The sequence below is a fragment of the Hippopotamus amphibius genome, chromosome 12, assembly GCF_030028045.1.
Source record: "Hippopotamus amphibius kiboko isolate mHipAmp2 chromosome 12, mHipAmp2.hap2, whole genome shotgun sequence".
Taxonomy (NCBI): Eukaryota; Metazoa; Chordata; class Mammalia; order Artiodactyla; family Hippopotamidae; genus Hippopotamus; species Hippopotamus amphibius.
In genome coordinates this window covers 30,631,881-30,651,536 of record NC_080197.1, presented here as the reverse complement: position 1 = coordinate 30,651,536, position 19,656 = coordinate 30,631,881, and the positions used below count along the sequence as shown (strand labels likewise).

General features: G+C 50.4%; 1 protein-coding gene across 2 annotated transcripts; it reads left to right on the top strand.

Moving 5' to 3' along the window:
* The first annotated feature begins 2,334 nt into the window (after positions 1-2,334).
* On the top strand, positions 2,335-17,516 carry PDYN (prodynorphin). 2 transcript variants are annotated; one of them, XM_057702324.1, is made up of 4 exons: positions 2,335-3,334; positions 4,596-4,656; positions 13,742-13,889; positions 15,260-17,516. In XM_057702324.1, the coding sequence occupies exons 3-4, from the start codon at positions 13,761-13,763 to the stop codon at positions 15,905-15,907; spliced, it is 777 nt and encodes a 258-aa protein (XP_057558307.1). In that variant the 5' UTR covers positions 2,335-3,334; positions 4,596-4,656; positions 13,742-13,760; the 3' UTR covers positions 15,908-17,516. The 2 variants fall into 2 exon arrangements, with proteins under 2 accessions (XP_057558307.1, XP_057558306.1); XM_057702323.1 differs by having other exon boundaries at positions 4,560-4,656.
* The last annotated feature ends 2,140 nt before the right edge of the window (positions 17,517-19,656 follow it).

Here is a 19,656-nt window from a genome sequence, read left to right as displayed (position 1 = left end):
TTCTGTCTTCTGCCAGGTTCTTCCTTATTTCTCCCCAACAGGGTGGTTTGAGGGCTGGTGGTTTCAAATACCGCCTCCTCTTCAGCCTTTGCTTTTGGTTCACATCGAGATCTCCATCAGAGACATGTGCCCTGAGGACGCGGCAGAGCTCGGGGTAGTCCTGACCCTGTGCGAGGCGAGTGCTGTCCCCCTGTCTCCAGAAGACTCGGGGCTCAGGGAGGCCAGGTATCCACCCGTCACCGCCAGGGAATCAGTGGGGGTGTCGGGATTTGAGCCCAAGTGAGCTTGTTCCAGTTCTGTGGTTTCCCATCCCATGTGCTGCTGCCGTGGGACCTGTGATGTGACAGAGCATCACCAAACCCGGAGGGGGTGAGCTTTAGGACAAGCTCCTCTAGGACGAGGGGAGAAGGCTGATCCTGGCCGTGTCCTGTGTATGTGTGTAAAGGACGTTGCAAAAGGGAAGGAAAAGCAAGTGAATGAGCCATTTGCTCTTGAGGCTGACAACAGACTCCCAGTGGGGGGAAAGGATATGAAACATTAATGACTTAAAGCAGGATTGTCCGCAGTATCTCTACGCTCGTGTTCTTACTTCTCTTTATGATGAACAATAGTCAGGAGAGGCCCTACACCTCTTTTCTCCCAGTGTCTGCTGGCTCCCAGGAATGGGTACTGCATATCTTAGGGCCCTTGTCTATTCAAGGTTATTACCAAGAGCTTATAGAGGTAGAGGGGAGGAGGAGGTGAACAGTAAAGAGGACAGAGAGCTTCTGGGGTGAGGATTTGACCTTGGGGGTAAGGAAGCGACTCCAGGTCCCAGATCCCCAGGTGGCAGCGAGCATCCTCTAGACAAGCCCTCTGGGTTGCCAGGCAGGGAGGTGCCCTGAGGCGCGGCCAAGCACTCCCTGAACCGGGGCCACAGCCGTGGCTACTGGGGCTGGGGCTCCCACCCAGGTATCTGGGGTCTTTGCATCTGCCTGTCAGACCCCACATGCTGCCTGGGAAAAAGGACAAAGAGGGATCAGACCCAAAGAGTTCTCTCTGGAAGAGAGGAGGGAGACCTCATCTCGAGGCTGGAGGGGAATGTGCGGGAGTGGAGCTTTGGGGCCCAAAGGACTGGATTCAACTCCTCCTTCCTCCCTGTGTGTCTGGCACCTCCTGAACTTCAGCTGCCTAATCAGTTGGAGGATGCATTGTGGTTTGTGCACCACACATTTGCTTATTGTGAGGATACAGTGAACCACGCAGAAGTGCCTGAAACACAGTAGGTGCCCAGCGAACGGACCCTTGCATCTTCCAGCTTGTGATGAACCAGGTGCAGAGAGAGGACGCCCCGGAGAATGTGGTGCATCAGGGCGGGAATGACATTATTGATCACCAGGACCGATGATCGTGGAGCACTCGTCACGCGCTGTGGCACACATCCTCTTGTTTTAGCCTTAGAAGATCTAGATGCTGTTACCTCCATTTTACAGATGAGCAAACTGAGGCTGAGGCTGGAAACTTGTCTAGGGTCTCTCTGCCGGTGAGTGAGAGCTGGGAAACAAATCCACATCCTAAATAGTATGAGGCATAGCCTCTGCTACACTGTGCAGGTGGAGGGACCGTCCCAGAGAAGGAAGCTCCTGTCCCCCACCCCCCAGGGTAGGCAGAAGAGGGGTGAGGGAGTGAGCAGGGTGAGATGAACCTGGGTTTGGATTCTCACTCGGTGACTTACTTGCTGTGTGTCTTTGAGCAAGTTTCTCAGCCCTCGAGTCTCTTTTCCTCAACTGCAAAATGAGAATAATATTCACTACCTGGCCAGATCATGGAGATTAAACCCGGCAATGCTGGCTCATTGCCCGATGTAGCATAGGTGCCCACGAAACAGGCAGCCCCCGCCCGACTTCTGAAACAGCTGTGCCGCCCACCATAAACTGCGTATCTGCTGTTGACAGAGGGGAGAAGCATGTTCTCTTCCAAACTCAGAGACCCACCCCCCCACTACGTTCTGGAAAGTATTTGTGGCCATGAAGAATGCAGCCTTCAGGCTGCTGCTGGCATGGGGCCGAGGGGCACACGAGGTGGGTTTGCTTCCCCGCCCAGAGTGCGTGCAAAGGCACATCGCGGCCCAGATTTTGAGGAGGATTTCATGATATTCATTCTGTGTTGCCTCCAGAGAGAAATTAACCGCAGCTCCTGGCTGTTGGGGAAGGGCTGTGCTCCTGCCAGGTCTGGTTGTGCCTGGAACCAGCTCAGGCATGTACCAGAGTCGACTGTCAGTTGCAGGCAAATGTACACACAAAAACATTCCAGCACACACATGCACCAGCCACGCGTGGAGCCGCACAGCACGCAGCACAGGGCACCGCACGCCCCTGCTGGCTTCCTCTGCCTCTTCCTTTTCTTCTCACAGGACTCTCACAGCCTCTGTCTCTGCATCTGTTTGTCGTGTGGCTTCTGAGTTTGCCTGGTGTCCTGGCTTCCTTATCTCTCATCCTCTGTCCGTCTCTCTGTTCCTACCTGTCTCTTTGGGTTTCCTCATCTCCGACAGTCGACACTCTCCTTGTGTCTCTGTGTTTTTCTGACTCTTCCTGGCTTTGTCTATATCACTCGCTGCCATCTGACATGGTCTCTGTTACTGATTCTCTCTGAATCTTTCTGTTTTGCTCTCTGTTTCTTTGACTCTCCCTCCCTCTGTGTCCATCTGTCTCTACATCTCTCTGTCTGTCTCTCTCTGGCTCTCTCTTGTCTCTTTCTGTCTCCATCTGTCCCTATTTGTCTGTCTGTCTCTCTTTCTCTGTCTCTATGCTTGTCTGTCTGTCTCTCTCTCCCTGAGTCTCTCTCTGTGTCTCTAACTCTTCCTGGCTCTGTCCTTCCTCACCTCTCTCTCTTTTTTTCTGTGACACTCTCCTGGAAATGCATCAAAGACTGAAGTGACCAGATTTCAAGTGACAAACGGCACTACACCCAGAATCCACCCTCCTCCCAGTGCGGCTGCCTTCCTCCTCCACATCCCCTGTCACGAAGAGAAGCCTATTGTGTCGGGCCCAGGGAGTTCGAGTTGAAGGGCCCGGGGGTCTGTGCCTCTGACTGCTCTGAGCTACTTCCCCATTGGCTCTGAGCAGCCTGTGCTGAGCAAAGGCTGAGCGACAGGGGGAGGCTCTAGTCCATAAAAGGGGGGCTGAGGCACCAGAACTGCCATTCTAAGGGGCTTTGGCTGTGCTCACAGCTGCCTCTTTGGCACTTCCTTCCGAACCGGAGTCAGGACCATCCCTGGGTCTTGGACCAGCCACCTGCAGCCACCACCCTCCGACCTGCTTGGCCAGAAGCTGCCCAGGGACAAAGAGGATCACAGGTAATATCCAGAGGGTGTTGGAACGCTCTCTCTTGCTTTTATTTATTTTTTCTGATTCTCTGAACCTGGAGAGGGTGGGAGCCTGGGCTGGGGAATTTCAGGTTTGGGTCTGATTATCTGGCAGAGGTAGTGAGAGTTTCGAGGCTAGTTTACAAAAGCCGGATCAGTTTGAGAGGGACTGTTCTTCGGAATGTCCCTCTCCATACAGCCCTGTCTTAAACAGGTGGGTCGCTCCCTCCTGAGAGGACCACCCCTCAGTTTTGGCTGCGGGGGTCTTCTTCCTCTGGCAGGCTGCCTCCCCACGGCGATGCCTATGCGAGAACAGGATGCCCTGGGTGGAAGAAATGAGAGGTTTAGCTAATCAGGGCAATTTTAAAGGTCAGTGATTCTTGTTGGACTTACAGAACAAGAACTTGGGGACATTAACGAGACGTCAGGGCTCTGGCATTTACCGTGTATCATGTACATCAATGTACAACCAAGTTCAGCCTTTTCCTTCTTTTTGGATTGTGTTTAATTGCTGACAGGGTGCTGGCTTAAGTGGCTTCCTGTGATGTGATTTTACAAAGAAATGAAGTTTGGGGTTGTTTTGTTGGGAGGGAATGGGGAGAGAGAGTGACAACATGCCAGGAGACCCAGGCTTAGCAGGATTTTTCTTGTCAATTTTACTTTGAGAGGACTTGTTGCTTTCATGTAAATTACAGCCAGAGAAGTCAAGGTTAGGTAGGGAGGAAACTCCATTGGGAAAGACATTTTCTCACTGGTAAAGATACCTGCATTCAAAGAAAGTATTATAGAATCTCAAAGTTTGACTCGCATAAAAGGCTGGTAAGCTTCAGGAAAAAAAGCCTGCTGATAACTCCAAGATTGAATAGTAGATACTGTGACCTTGTACTTTTTCCTGGGTATCTTTTATCTAGAATCTCTCCAAACTTTACAAACATTCCTTAATTAAGCCTCCAAGCTTCCCAAGGGAAACAGCCTCTTCAGGTTATTGGATCTGATGTCAGTTCCCCTCCCACAGACCAAAAGTCTTCATTACTGTCTTTCTTCCAAGGGTTGGGAAAATATACCAAGGCTTGTCTTTCTAATTTGACAGGCTTTCCAGCTAAGATCCATTGCAAAATGTTTCAGAATGTCAATCCTCTTCTCTTTATTTTTTCCCCCCTGACCCCCCCCACCCCTGCACCTTCCATCTTTTTTCCCCCTCACCTTCTCCCCCTAGTCCCACCCCACCTTGCCTTTTGTTCTATTTTTACAGGTCATTTATCTCCAGGCTTTTGAGATCTGCGTGGGGGAGCTGTTGCAGCAGCCCAAGCCGGGTGAGCTGTGCTGCCTGGGGGAGGTTGCTGAAGGGATCTCAAGCCCACTGCTTTGCCCCAGATGAGCTAGAGGTGTGACGGGTGGCAGGCGAACCCCATGTTTCCACTACAGCTGGAAGGGGAATATCACAGATACTTCTTAGCAGAACCCAGCACATTCTAGCAGAGTGGGCAAAGGGACCAGCTCTGGGGCTGTTTGAGAAATCTGCAATCCGCTCGAGGCACGCGGAGAGGGATTAGCGGCTTGAGGAGCCAGGAATTTTTCATACAACATCTGAGTGTGTGTCTCACAACACCCAAGACAGTGCTGGGTTCAGGTCCCGGATCCCACCACTCATTTGCTGTGTGATTGGGGACAGTAGCGCTTCCTCTCTGAGCAATAAGGACAATGATATTCACCTCCTGAGGTTACCAGAGGTTCCCACTGGATACAGAAATATGCCTGGGATTTAGTAGGTACTCAGTACATGCTAGTGTGACTGCTCAAGTTTTCACTGTCCAAGGTGGCAGAATTGGAGCCCCCCGCCCCCACCCATTATAGCATCCTTGATCGTCCCACTCCATCATGCTGTGCGCTTTGTCCAGGAAAGATGATCTAATGTCTAATATTTCTGTTTGTGGGGCTAGCATTCCTCTCCCCGCCCTGCTCCCTTCTCTCCACACGAACAGAAGTTTATGTCTTCAGCTGCTGCCTCAGGATCTTGAAGTCTCTTCTTGATCAATCCTCTCTGACTCCCCCGCCCACTGCCCACCTCTTGGGTCATTCTTGCACAATTATTGTATTTATTAGATGTCTTCCATCTTCTAAGTGGAATCAATAGTTGGTGGTTTGATTCCAACGTATGTCTGAGAAAGGGCAGTCAGCTAGCTGATATCTTTCACCGTTTTCGCTCATCCCAGCCCGTAAATGTTGGTTAATCTCACTGGGTCTGACAAAAGGCTAAAACGACTTCACTGAGACAGAGCTGGCCATTGTGGCAGGCAGTAAACATTGCTGGAGACACCCAGGTAAGCCCAGGATCAGGCCCTGGCGATGGAGAGGTGTCCCTGGGTCCTATGAAGTTAGACGTCATTAATCCCTCTAGCCTGGATCCAGATGGATGCTCCTGGAAGCAGGGTAATGGCCCAGGGCTGCGAGGCACATATCCTGGCTCCAGAGGCCTCTCTCTGAGTCCTTCCAGCCGTCCCCTGGCCAAAGGGGTCACTGCACGCCGCGGGCATGCTCATCAGGGGGCAATGTGCCCATTGGCATTTGGCCCCTTGGCCTATTACTAGACAGTTCGATGTAAAACTGACAAGAGCTTATGGAGTGGTTATTATGTGGTTGGTCCTCTGGTCCACGGGCCACTAGAAACACAGGGCAGATCAGAGGGCTGCGGGAGGAGGGAATTGGTGTGTTTGTGATTCACATAGTAGGTCAACCTCCTGATCAAGATCCACTTCCTCTCTGCCTTCTCTCCATCCCTCCTCTTCCCCTGCTCCTCCCCATACCTCTTCTGTATACCTTCTCTCTTTCATTCCCATTCACCCTCTCCCCATCTCTGCTTCTCATCTGTATTTTCTTTTCCCACATGGCCTGTCATCTCACACTCTGCTTTTCTAGGCATCTTTATCTCTTTTGCTCCGTGTGCAACTCTCTGCCCTTCTCTTTCCCTCTCATCCTCTCTCTCTCTCTGTCTTTTCACCTCCATCCCTCTATCCACCCTCCACTACTTTTCTCACCATCTTTTAATTGCACCCAGTAACAAAGGGTGGGAGTTCCATAGGAATCCTGCTCTCAGAAAACATTCTTTCGAAACTACGCTTAGTGAACACCGTGACCGTGTGTTCCAGCATGGTCTTCCCCAGCCCCTAGACGGATAATCCACTCTTTGTTCGTGACCCTGAAGGCCTAACTATTTTCCAGTTTGGGGGGACTCTGTTGGCGAGCCCACCAGAGACCCACAGAGGTGAACGTTATGTATTTTGGGGTGAGGTGAAACTCCCCCAACAGTCTTGTCTTCAGGACTGTGAGCTGGAGCTGGGGGGAGCCCCGTGGACAGGGTGCTTAGAGCTCAGGGTGGTTTGTGGAGCGGAGTCTCAGGCCAATCATAAGCCTGCTCCCTGTGGCCTGGCCTCTTGGCGCAGTCGTTTCACTTTTCCACGTCTCTGTCTCCCCATCGAGTAAGTGGGCTAACAGTGCCCAGGCTACCGCATCCCCCTGAGGGGAGAATGCAGTCACTGAGATACAGGCCTGAGGCTGCGCTCCAAACAGAGGGTGTGGAGGACTTAGAATCCCACCTCTGCCACGCACGGGCCTGGGCCCTGGTGGGCTTGCTCTTCCACCTGCAACCTGAGCCCTGTGATGAGCACCGGCCCCGGGGGGTCCACGGGAGGCCCCGGGGCCGGGGGGCAGAGCGGCAGAGCAGCGCCTGCTGGCATCACGGCCTGGGAGTGGGAGGCCCCAATTCTGTCTCCATTTCCCTCCTGACTCATGATGTGACCTTACACAAGTGACTTCATTTCTACCTTTTCCCATTTCCTCTTCTATCAGATAGGAGCAATCAGATGCGATAAAGTGCTCAGGGAGATCACTGTGACGTTAAATCAAGCCATGATTACTCCACCCTGGCTTTTTAAATAGAAATGCTCGCTGCTCCTCAGAGCCCTCTGACTACAATGTTGAAGTATCACGAGAGGGTAGGAGGGCAAGCAGTCCCTTCCCTTTCCAGGGACTCTGGGCCCTGGTGAAAAAAGGGTCTGCCGTGTGCTGGGCTTCAAATGGTGCCGTCCGGAGGGTCCCCCCGCAGCCTGGCGGGGAGGCGATACAAACCCGGTGACAGGTGAGAAGACTGAGGCTTGGAGAGGGGATGATCCCTCCCTGATTTCCCCAAGAAAATCAGCTTCCAAACTGTTAGAGTAATTAGAACAATAACATGGTTATAAAAGCAATGAAAGCGGGGGTCAGCAAGCTTTTTCTGTAAAGGACCCGATGGTAAATATTTGGGGCATTCTGGGCCCTGTGGTCCCTGCTTAAACACTCAGCTGTGCTTTTGTCGCGAAAGCTCAGCCACACGCCACTATGTAAACAAATGGAATGGGTGTTGTATGAACCAGAGCTCTCCAGAGAAACAGGAACAATGGGACGTGTTCCTGTAGAGAAAGATGTATTATAAGGATTAGATTACGTAATTATGGAGTCCAAAATGTCCTTTCCCCTTAGGGGAGACTCACTCTCCTCCCCCACTAGCCCCTGCCTCCCTTGCTGGGCTGCCACGATGCGCCTCGAGGTCGTGGCTGAAGAAATGCTTCCTGAACCTGCAAGTGTGGAGATTTTTCTTTGGGAGGTCCTTAGGAGGCTCCTTCACCACCGGCCATGCAACACTCCCCTCCCCAGACCCCTTCCCCGAGGTCTGCACGCTGATGCACTGCCTGTGGATCTCACCCAGCAGGCTCACTTCCACGTCTTATTCAGAGGTGAACAGCAAAGTTCCTTTTCTCCTGGTTCCTCCCAAGTCAGGGATGGTGAGCCGCAGGGCTACCTCTGATGTACAAGTTACAAGCTAATCCCCACAGCAAAGGCAAAAACGCTCCCCTGGGGCTCATCGGACTGTTGTTCAATAATTTGTTTATCCTACGCAAGGAAGGAAGCAGGATCGCTCAGGGAACCTCCGGGCTGATGTGTCTTTGCTAGAGACCAGAGACATCCATGTCGAGGCCTGACTCTCCCACTTACAAGCCAAGTGGACTTGAGCAAGCCAGTCTCCTCTCCCAGCCTCAGGCTTGTCCCTGTATAATGGGTATGAAACCATTCACCTCTGGGTGTGTGTTGCTGTGAGGGTTAGAATAATATGTGTAAAGTGGTAGCGCACAGCCTGGCACCGAGTAGGCTCTGTTATTGGATGGATGTGACCATGGATACGGAGCTGTCACCACCCCCACCCCCTGCCGATGCAATAGGCCCTCTGCACATGGCGGTTAATTTATTCAATGACGTTTTTCCTTCCTGTCTGTCCCAGGCCCTATATTATCACTCTTTTTTTACCTCTTTCTTTTCGCATCTCCTGTAGCCCAAGTAAGGTTGGAATGGAGGCTTCATACTGTCCTCTGTTCCCCCACCCCGTGCCTTCCCTCTTTCTGTGTCTTGCCCTCTTCACCTCCCTCCCTCTCTCTCTCCTGTGCTTCTCTGTGTCTCCGCTTTAGTCTCTCTTCCTCCCTCTCTTCCTCTGTCTCTCCCTGCCCTGTCTTTGGTTTTCACTCTCTTGGTCTGGTTTCCCCCTCCCTCCTGTCTCCCCTTTCCTCCCCGCCTCTTCTCTTTCCTCCCCTCACCCCCTCTGTGGTTTCATTAACATTTGCTGAATTTCTTTAGCAGGTGTTGGTTTTAGATGCCCTGCAGACCCCTGAGGTTTCTCTGGGGGCACAAAAGTGTGAGCCAGAAAAATTCAAGCAGGGCTTCAGAGAGGCCCAGGGTTGCCTGGTTATCCACTCAACACACATGTGTGGAGCTCTTGTTCCTGTTCTAGCCCTGCATTCAGTGCTGGGGACACCATTCATTCATTCATTCGTTCATCGATCTCTCAGACTTCCTTAGTTTTCCCATCACTTCAGAATGAAATGCAAGCTCTACCTTGGCCTGCAAAGGCCGACACTGTCTGGTCTCTGCCGGTGTCTCCTCATTTGTGCGCCCTCGTCCACCTGGCCTCCTTGTCGTCCTCAAACTCACACACTCTCTCACCTCAGGGACTGTGCTTACAGAGTCCACCCTGGCAGGAGACTCAGAAAGAGGCAGTTATGTGATAGACAGAGAGCTGTGAGTGCTCAAAGGAGGAGCCTAATCCAGATAGACTTCCTGAAGGAGGCAACTAAGACTGAGTTTTGAAGAACAATGAAAGTTAGGCAGGTCAGAGGGAGGGGGGAGTGGATGGGCGGCGTGAGAAAGGCATTCCATGTGCAGAAGTTTGGGGAATGGGGCACAGGAGGCATTTCTTACAGAATTGCAGGTGGTTTGGTCAGGCCCAGGTCTGCGTGCTGTGCCCTTGCTGGGATTCCTTGAGAGATGTTGTAATCTCTCTGTGCCTCCATTTCCTCTCTGTAGAATGGGGAGAATATCAGTCACAGCCTTTGCGGATTGTTACCAGGACCCCTTACGTTGAGACACATACAGATCTCAGCTCAGGGCCAGGTGGATGGCAGCTCTCCTTGGTAGGAAAGCCCTGGAGGGCCTAGCTGGGGGGTGGGGGAGGGGAATAGAGAACCCAGATGCAGGGCAGGTGCAGTCAGACTGGCATTCAGAATTGTCCTCTGGCTCCTGTGTGGAGGGTGACTCAGGGGCAGGATTGGAGGCAGCTCTGGAGACAGGAGGGAGGAGCTGGAGGCTGGGGAGGGGGTGCATTGAAGGGGCTGGGGCTGTATTGGGTGGTTAGGAATGTGGGCTCTGGGGCTCTGGAGCCAGACTGGGTACAAATTCCAGCTTTGCAGCTTACTAGCTCTAGAGTCTTTGTAGGTGTCTTAACTCAGTTTCCTCATCTGTGAAATGGGCATGTCAACAGTACCCATCCCGCAGGACTGCTGTGTAAATGAGTTCATTCATGACAACCACTCAGAACAACTTGAGTGCTCACCAACCATCAGATCAGCTAGGACTATCATTACCATTATTATTATTATTTCTGTCTTCCTATTGAGCTGCATATATTTTATTTATTTGTTTGTTTATTTATTTATTGGCTGCATTGGGTCTTTATTGCTGCACGTGGGCTTTCTCTAGCTGCAGTGAGCGGGCGCTACTCCTTGTTGTGGTGCACAGGCTTCTTTTGTTGTGGAGCACGGGCTCTAGGCACATGGGCTTCAGTAGTTGTGGCTTGTGGGCGCTAGAGTGCAGGCTTCAGTAGCTGTGGCGCTCAGGCTTAGTAATTGTGGCACACGGGCTTAGTTCCTCTGTGGCATGTGGGATCTTCCTGGACCAGGGCTCAAACTCATGTCTCCTGAATAGGGAGGAGGATTCTTAACCACTGCGCCACCAGGGAAGTCCCTAGAACTGTCATCATTAAATATAAAGGATATGGATTAAAGGAAAGGACACTAACACTGTATTTGCCTGGGACAACGAAACCTCAAATCGAGCTTCCTACTGTAGCAGCCGAGCTGTGCGGGAAGCTTCCGGCCCGGAGTTCGAGGGTGGTGCTGCTGCCCCTCCCCAGTGGTGAGCAAGACCTTGCTAATCTTGTACCAGCCCAGCCCAGCCATCGCTGATAGGAGAGAAAACATGAGCTGTCGGCTGGCTTTGTACCTGCACACAAATGGCACAGCTCACTGGCCTGGAACCCAAAGCCGCTCAGCAGTTGGTAGAGCGTGAGAGAAACTCGAGGACAGAGAGAGGCGTGGGATGGATGCAGGTCCACCTCCCCGAGGTTTCTTCTCCGAACTTCTCTGCTTAGGGGAGCAGACCTAGCCCAGCCTCAAGAGAGGCAGGCGGGCCTCTAATTGCTGTGTGACCTCAGGTGAGTCACCAATCCTCTCTGAGCGCCAGCTTTCTCATCTACCAAGTGGCGATAATGATACCCACCTCTCACAGATGGCAGGTGGGTTGAGAATAATATACACGTAACAGCCCTGTGCATGGGGCCTTCTGCGCCTCACGGAGAGTTGAGCTGTTAGTGAAACAAAGTGGTTCTAGAAATTGTAGTCATTATGGGCACATGTGTGGGGAGTCACACAGGATGGGTGTGCACTCCAGCTTCACCGCTTCCCGGGGGGCACGCGGAGTTTGCTGAACCGGAAGTGCCCTCCTCACTGAGGAGGAATGAATGAGATGACAGATGCAGGGCCTCAGTCAAGGCCTGAAGCACAGTAGGGGCTCCATCAGTGATGGCTGGGCTCCTCGTCAGGCATGCTTTGGAGGGGAACATACTGTGTGTCCTGAGACCAGCTCTGGGCTACGGTGTGGGGCCCTGGGGCCATGGGTGGAATGTTCTAACCCCCCGATCACCTGAGCAAACAGGGCAGGGTGCAGGAGGGGGAACTGGGAGGGAGGAGGGAGGACAGCTGTCTCTGAGAGCAGCGATGGAGGCAGCAGACTACAGGGACCAAGCTGGGAAGAGTGTGGTGGCCCTACCCAGGGTGGTGTCTCGGGGGAACTGGGGAACTGCCCATTTCCAGTTGGAAGTTCTGCACTCTGCTCCCGTGTGACAGCTTTGCATCTTTTTTTTAGTAGTTTCTTTTTTAAAAATTTATTTATTTATTGGTTGCATTTGGTCTTTGTTGCTGCGTGTGGGCTTTCTCTAGTTGCAGAGAGCGGGGGCTACTCTTCGTTGCAGTGCATGGGCTTCTCATTGAGGTGGCTTCTCTTGTTGTGGAGCATGGGCTCTAGGCATGCGGGCTTCAGTAGTTGCGGGTGTGGGCTCAATAGCTGTGGCTCACAGACTCTAGAGCGCTGGCTCAGTAGTTGTGGCGCACGGGCTTAGTTGCTCTGCGGCACGTGGGATCTTCCTGGCCCAGGGCTCAAACCCATGTCCCCTGCAATGGCAGGCGGATTCTTAACCACTGCGCCACCAGGGAAGCCCAACAGCTTTGCATCTTGATATTTGGTTTATAAGGAGTTACCTGTGAAAGGGACAGCTTTCAGTACACTCTGGAGCATTAATTCATCTGCCTAGGATTTATTGAGGGCCTACTATGTGCTGGTCAGGGCTGTGGGTGCTGGTTACAGCCAAGGCTATGTCAATTAGGGTCCGTGCCCGCAGGGAGCTAATATCCTAGTGGGGAGACGATAATAAACAACAACAAACAACAAGCATCAACCTGTAGGACAGTCTGAGGTGGTGAGTGTTCTGATGCAAACAAAGCACGGGGGTGCGAGAGAGACGCAGAGAGCTGCGCCAAATGCAGGGGTCAGCAAATGCCCCCCTGGTGATGTGACTGAATTCAATCACTTACAAGAAGGAGTGAGCCATGTGGAAATCTGAGGCCACAGTACCACAGACGGAGAAACAGGAAGTGCAAAGGTCCTGAGGTAGGGGCAAGCTTGGCATGTTTGAGGAACATAGAGAAAGTATTTCAGAGATGAAAAAAAGACACAGCTCCTGTCTTCATGGAACCAAAGTCTGAAGACTCACATAGGTAATTACCATGTAGTGGAATATTTTAATGGAGGGGGCACAAGTTTCCGGGAAGATACAAAGGAGGAACATCCCTTCCAGCCTAGGAGATCAGAGAAAGCTGCCTGGAGGAGGTGATATCTATACTAGGACCTAAACAACAGGTAACTGAAGAGGAAAGGAGGGTTTTCCAGGAAGAGGGACTAGCATGTGCAAAGGGCCAGAGGTGGTACAGGCACTCATCTATTCATGAGGGGAATTACAGGTAGCTGGATGTGGTCAGAACCCAGAGCTGAAGAGTTGGGTGTAGGATAGAATTGAAGGTGTCCCTGACACTTAGGAGAAGGGCCAGGCCTGACCCAGTCCAATGGGTCTGATCCCAGGATTGATATGCTGAGAAAGGCATTTCAAGGGAGGCAGGAGGGACCAGCTGGAGGGGGTGGGGGGACAGCATGGAGCTGGGTCAAGGTGGAGCTATGGCCAAGGTAAGGTAAGGAGAAGTGCTGGGGTGGAAAAGGTCCACAGCAGAAAGGACTAGGCTGGGGAGAGCCTGGAGAGCAGGGGAGAAGGGCAGGGGATGGAGGCCTCTGAACACACAGAAAAGCAGATAGCCACATGTCTACTGGCTTGGTGCATGGTCAGAGTGGGTTTTGATGTCTGACAGATCTTTGTCTACTTCCTAGCTGTGGGAGCAATCAATTCCCCTCTCTGAGCCTCAACTTTCCCAGCTGTCTAATGGCACAACCCATATTAAGAGCTGTTGTGCATGTTGAATGTGAACTTGTGGGAAAGCTCCTAGCACCTTGCAGGCACTCAACACATGTTAGTTCCCTTCCCTGACTGTTGGCCCACTGCTTCTCCCTGGGCCTCTATTTTCTTGACTGTAGAATGGAAATAAGAATAGTTGCCTTGTGGTACAGCACTGCCAACAGCAGTTGACTTTACAGGTTCAGGGCACATCCCACAGAGTAGGTGATCACAGATTTCATTTCCTCTTTCTCCCTCTCCAGCAGGAATAGACAAGACAGAATGGCGTGGCAGGGGCTGGTGCTGGCTGCTTGTCTCCTAGTGCTCCCCTCTGCCACAGCAGACTGCCTGTCCCAGTGCTCCTTGTGTTCTGTGAAGACCCAGGATGGGCCCAAACCCATCAACCCCCTGGTGAGTTTCAGGCAAGGCTCCTCGATGCCAAGATTCTGGGGCTTGTGCATGGAAGGGACCATCTGTGTGTGGAGCCCAGAGTGGGAATGTAATAGGACTGGGCAGCCTGTCCTGTAGACTCATCCCACCTGTGCAGGGCATGTCCTGCCCTATGGTCAGCCTGGGTGCCAGGGACTGCTGTATTCCAGCCTCCTGTCCCTACCCCAGACCTTACCACCACAGGCTTACTCAGGTCTGGGACCGAAGCTGAGGTTTCCAGGGAGCCTGTTGCCTGGTAACAAGGAGTATCATTTACAAGGTGGTGCTGACTTTGGGAGTCGGAAGCCCCAGATGAAATTTTCAGGGCTTCTCACCACCAGGCTGATGGGCACCCCCAAATCTAGTCACTCCCTTGGGAGAAGCTCTTTTCACCACCCCTTGATCCAAGCCTGACTCCTCTCCTGGGGATTTAGCATCGCTTGGCTGGCCTTGCTGGCTTTACTTTGAGTCAGACTTCTCCCTGTGCCTCTCCCATGACAGCAGGTAAGCTGGAGTAGAGGTACAAGGGTGTGCTGGACAGAACATGGGCTTTAGTTCTGCCAATTTCTAGTTCCATGATCCTGGAACCCCCTCTCTGAGCCTCAGTTTCCTCATCTGCAAAATGGGGGTGATTCCATGAGCCGATGATGCAAAGTGTTAAATACACAATTCTAGCTCCTCTTTACTGCGATGCACACAGGACACCAGGTGCTGCCCATGTATGATCTCAGAAGAGCACAACGGTTAAGCATGATGACTTGTGGCATTAGAACCTGAGTCTAAGTTCCAGTACCACCTAGTATTGTCATTGTGGTCCCTGTCATCATTGTCACCACCACCACCATCATCATCATCATGTGTGACTCCTCCCTACTCTTGTGAAGTAGATACTATCATCCCTCCTGGTTCGATGAACCCTTAAACATCCCCTCATATGAGTTCTTTCCACCATTCTGCATTGCTTCTGTCCCTCTCTATGAAGTGTTTGCAGCATCCTTCACACCTAGGAAAGGTTGGGAGAACCAACTATTCTCTCCGGAGTCAGAAGAGGAAGATTATGGGTGAGCACAGCAGAGGGCTATGGGAAGATCTTACTTCCAGTTTTAGCAATGCCACCTGAAGCTGTGTGCCCTTGGAAAAGCTGTTTCACCTCTCCATGTCTGTTTCTTCATCTCCCACATGGGTAACAAAGTCACCAACCTCTATGCACCATTGAGAGCATTAAAGTGGGCAGCCTGGGTCTTTTTAATTTTCTCAGACTCTGGATGGGGAACTCTCTGGGGCAGGGGCTTGTGGTTTCATGGTTTGATGGGGGTGGCATCACCACTGCAGTCTTTTGGGGTCTTTTGCAGATTTGCTCCCTGGAATGCCAGGCCACCCTGCCGCCCACTAAGGAGTGGGAGAGATGCCAGGGCCTTCTGTCTTTTCTTACTCCCTTCACCGTCGGCCTCAATGGCAAGGAAGACTTGGAGATCAAGGCAGCTTTGGAAGAGCCCTACAGTGAGCTGGCAAAGCACCCGGGGCCCTTCTTGAAGGAGCTGGAGAAAAACAGATTCCTTCCCAGCACCTCAGCAGAGGAGAATGCTCTGAGCAGCAGCCTGGCAGAGAAGCTCAGGGGTCTCTCTGGCAGGCTGGGGGAGGAAGCAGAATCTGAGCTGATGGGGGACGCCCAGCCGAACCATGGTGCCATGGAGGCGGGAGCACTGGGTTCTGATGAGGAGGACCCCAAGGAGCAGGTCAAACGCTACGGGGGCTTTTTGCGCAAATACCCCAAAAGAAGCTCAGAGGTGGCTGGGGAGGGAGATGGTGATGGGGATGGGGATAAGGTGGGCCATGAGGACTTGTACAAGCGCTACGGGGGATTCTTGCGGCGCATCCGTCCCAAGCTCAAGTGGGATAACCAGAAGCGCTATGGCGGTTTTCTCCGGCGCCAGTTCAAGGTGGTTACTAGGTCTCAGGAAGACCCCAATGCCTATTATGAAGAGCTTTTTGATGTGTAAACACCTTCCCTTCATGGAGTTGAGTCAGGAGCTTCCCGTAATGCCCTTCCAGATTGAAGTGAACGCATTCATCTGCCCCTGTAGCCCCCATCCGCACGCTCACTTCAGCATTGCCTACAAGACATCCTAACCTAGCCTCCCTCTCTTCTGCCTGGGTGCCGTGTTTGTATGGGTCAGCGAGGGGAGAGGTTGGAGGTTCCCCTCTCCGATAGGCTTAGTGCTTGGCTCTGACCCTACACCTCTAAAACTACCATCAGCACCAGCTTTTGGTATCAATCCCATTCATGTGACTCCCCAATTCCAGGAATCCAGACTGACCTCTTGATCCCTCTGGATCTACAATCAGGCATTCTGATCAATGCCTCTCTCAGAAGAAAAATGAGCATTCCCCCTCCCATGCAGATATATTCCTTTATATAGTATATACATGTATCACCAAACATACAGAAGGCAGAAATTTAAAACAAGAGAGAGAAACAAATAAAAGTCCTTATATTTTATTCTCAAACCTCAAAAGATCTCCCTACTATGGAGACCGTGCTTTAGGTAAAAAGTTCAAACACTTCCTTTTATTAGAGCAGGTATTTCTACACTAGAGAGTTTGGTTTCCTAGTGGGTTAAATGTCCAGTCATTGTACTCTGAGTTCGCAGTGTTCAGAAACACACCTTTTGAAGAACCCAGTTCCTGGACTCCTGTCCATGTTGGTACCCTGGACAGCGCCCAAATTCTCACAAGAAAGGAAAGGAGTGAAAACCCCTTTCAGAAATGGTTAATGAAAGCAGCTTGCCTTCTGAATGTTGACATGATCAAGGGGGGAGTGAGGCAAACCAATTTGTTCTGTGCAATGGCTCAAAATGAGGACCGGTTCCCTCAGCCCTCATTAAACTAATTAAACTGATTGGTATCACACTCCAACCCCAGGATGAACGGATGCTGAGTCAGGTTGATGAGGTTAAGCACAACCATGTTCTTGGGCAGCTGAATCTGCCACCAAGAGTCCAAGCCATCTGGCCAAACATATGCATTGGGCCTTGGGTAAGGGAATCCAGAAGCAACGGCTAGAAGGAGGAAAAGGCCCTCTTTAGCTCCCGTGGTGATCCTTTCCTCTTAATGCCTCAAAATAAAACTAGAAAGAGGAATGAAATGATTAAGCGCTTGAGGCCAAATGAGTTCCCTTGACTCAAATAACCCAGGAGCAGAGGCAGGGACCTTAATCTAAGTCCTCTCCTCTCTCTCTGTCTCTATCTCTCTCTGTCTCTATCTCTCTCTGCCTTTCTCTGTGTTTGTTTGTCTGTCTCTCAAATCTCTTTCTCTCTTTTGATTGTCCCCAGGCACTGTGGTTTGGTTTCTGGGTCCAAGAGGCCGGTCTGGATGGGTAGGAAATGAACCTGAGTTTGCTATTTTGTGTAAGATGCTACTGAGTGTGCAGCTTCAGGCACAGCCCTCAGGCCTCTCATGATGCTCTGAAATGTATAGATTGTTTTAAAGTTACTTTGTGTGCTTTTCAACATCCTATTTTTTGCAGTTTCCTTGGAGTTTCCTTAGTCCTTAGCAGGCCTGTGCTATTTCCAACTCCTCCAGTACAATAAACAAAAGAAAGATGCTGATGACTTGGACTCTGTGTGTGTATGTGTGTGTGTACACACGCGTGCACCTTGGTCCCTAAGAGTGATGAGACCTTTTGCAGAAGAGAGTGCTGGGGACTGAAAAAAAAAAAATACATACATACACACATTCAAGTTAGAAAATTAAATGTAATATATCAGAAAGAGCATAGACTTTAGAGTGCCATAATCCTAAACTTGAAATCTGGGTGACCTTGGGTAAGCCATTTGACCTCTCTAAGTCTTTGTTCCCTCCTCTGTAGAATAAAGATGAACAATGCCACTTTTGTAAGGTGGCCGTGAGGGTTAGGTGTGATCAAATATGCAAAGCTCCTAGGACATAGTAGGTGCTCAGTACATGAGGGTTTTCTTTCTTACACTGTCTGGAGGAACAGTAACAAAGCTCAAGCATTCTGCAACACAGTGGGGAGAGGATAGAGGGGTGTTGTCTCCTATGCTGAATGACCAGGCAGGAGGGAGAAATGTTTCCAGACAAGGAGGAGTGTGCTAGGGATGAAGAAGACTCTAGAGAATGGGTGGCACAGTGTCCTTTACTAAAATTACATCCTTCATTAAACAGCATAGATGAGATGTCTTTAAATAGGGCTAGAAGATTCAGTGGCTACATACCTCATGGGTTCCACTTGGACACTGGCTTTCTGAATGATTTCATAGAAAACACAGAGTCAGGGAGATCTCATTCATTCCCTTATTCATTCAACAAGGTAGTAATTGAAAGTTTTTTTGCCAGATGCTGGAGGTACAGGAAAATAAGATGGATAAGGTCTCAGCTCTTATGGAATTTATAGCCTAGTGGGGGAGATAGAAATAGACAAGTAAACATATATAAATCTAAAATTAAAAATAAATTTAAATTTACATAAAATTTAAAATATTGGTAATTGCTGTAAAGGAAACAATTGGGATTTGGTAATAATGGATAACAGGGGTAGGGCAGGAATCTCCCTAAGGTATTCAGGAAATCCTTCTCAAGGAATATTCCATTCTTGATATTCATAGAATCATCAAGTTGGAAGGAAGCTAAGGCTGGGATTATCTCCTCCAACCACCTACCCTGTGCCAAAACTGACGCATTACTAAGAAATTTCAATCTGCTTGAACGCTTTCATTGACTTGGACTTCAAACCATGTTGCTACTCCTTAATGATTCCACACTGGAAAGTTCCATCTTTATATTGGGTTAAAATTTAGAAGTCTGTCACTTTTACCCATTGGGTACTGATCCTGCTGTCTGCTAGCCCAGGAGCTTCAGTTTCTTGCAAACAAATGGCTCCTAACCACCTCAAATCGGTTAAAGACGCAAAGGAAAAAAAGGGTGTGGGGGGGATTGGATTTGTTGACTCACACAAAAGAAAGAACCAGGATATTTAGCTTCAGGTAGAGCTTTATCCAGGGGCTCCATAAGGACATCAGCACCTCCCTGTCACTAGGCTCTTTCCTCCTCTGCTTTGGACTCATTCTGAGATGGCACATGCTTTTGAGATGACTGACAGCTCCAGGCTATACCAGGCAGATTCAAGTCTAGCATGCTATTTTCACAGCAAATCCCAACCACAGTTTCATTGCACCTCATGGGCTCTGAATGGGTCAAATATCCAATTCTGAGTTAAAGCCAATCATTATGGACAGATTAATATGATGTTCTGATTGGTCAGAACTGAACCACATAATCACCATCAGAGCCAGAGTTGGATTCAACCCAACTCAAAGGAGCTAGACTAGGAGTGGGAGAAGGGGTGGTTCTTGAGAGGAAAATTGGAGCATGGTTCCCAGTAGGAGAGTGAATGAACCTACCAAACAGGATGGTCACCATCCTATTGCGTGAGGGTAGCTGAGTGGGGACTAAGTGTGTGTCAGGGGAATGTGGGCCTAAGCAGCCAGATTTGATTTTTAAGACCGTAGAAATATGTGTTGTGTTTTTTTTTTTGTTTGTTTTTTTTTTTTTTTTTTTTTTTTTTTACAATGTAGGCAAGTAATTTTTTTTTTTAAGGTACTGAGCAGAACAAACCATAATATGCTCAGGATGAGATACATTACTCTCACCATTATTTTGTGACTTTTTTTTAAAAAAAGAAACACTCCTGTTTCTGGTTTTAAAATGTTCTCCATATGCTATAGATTCT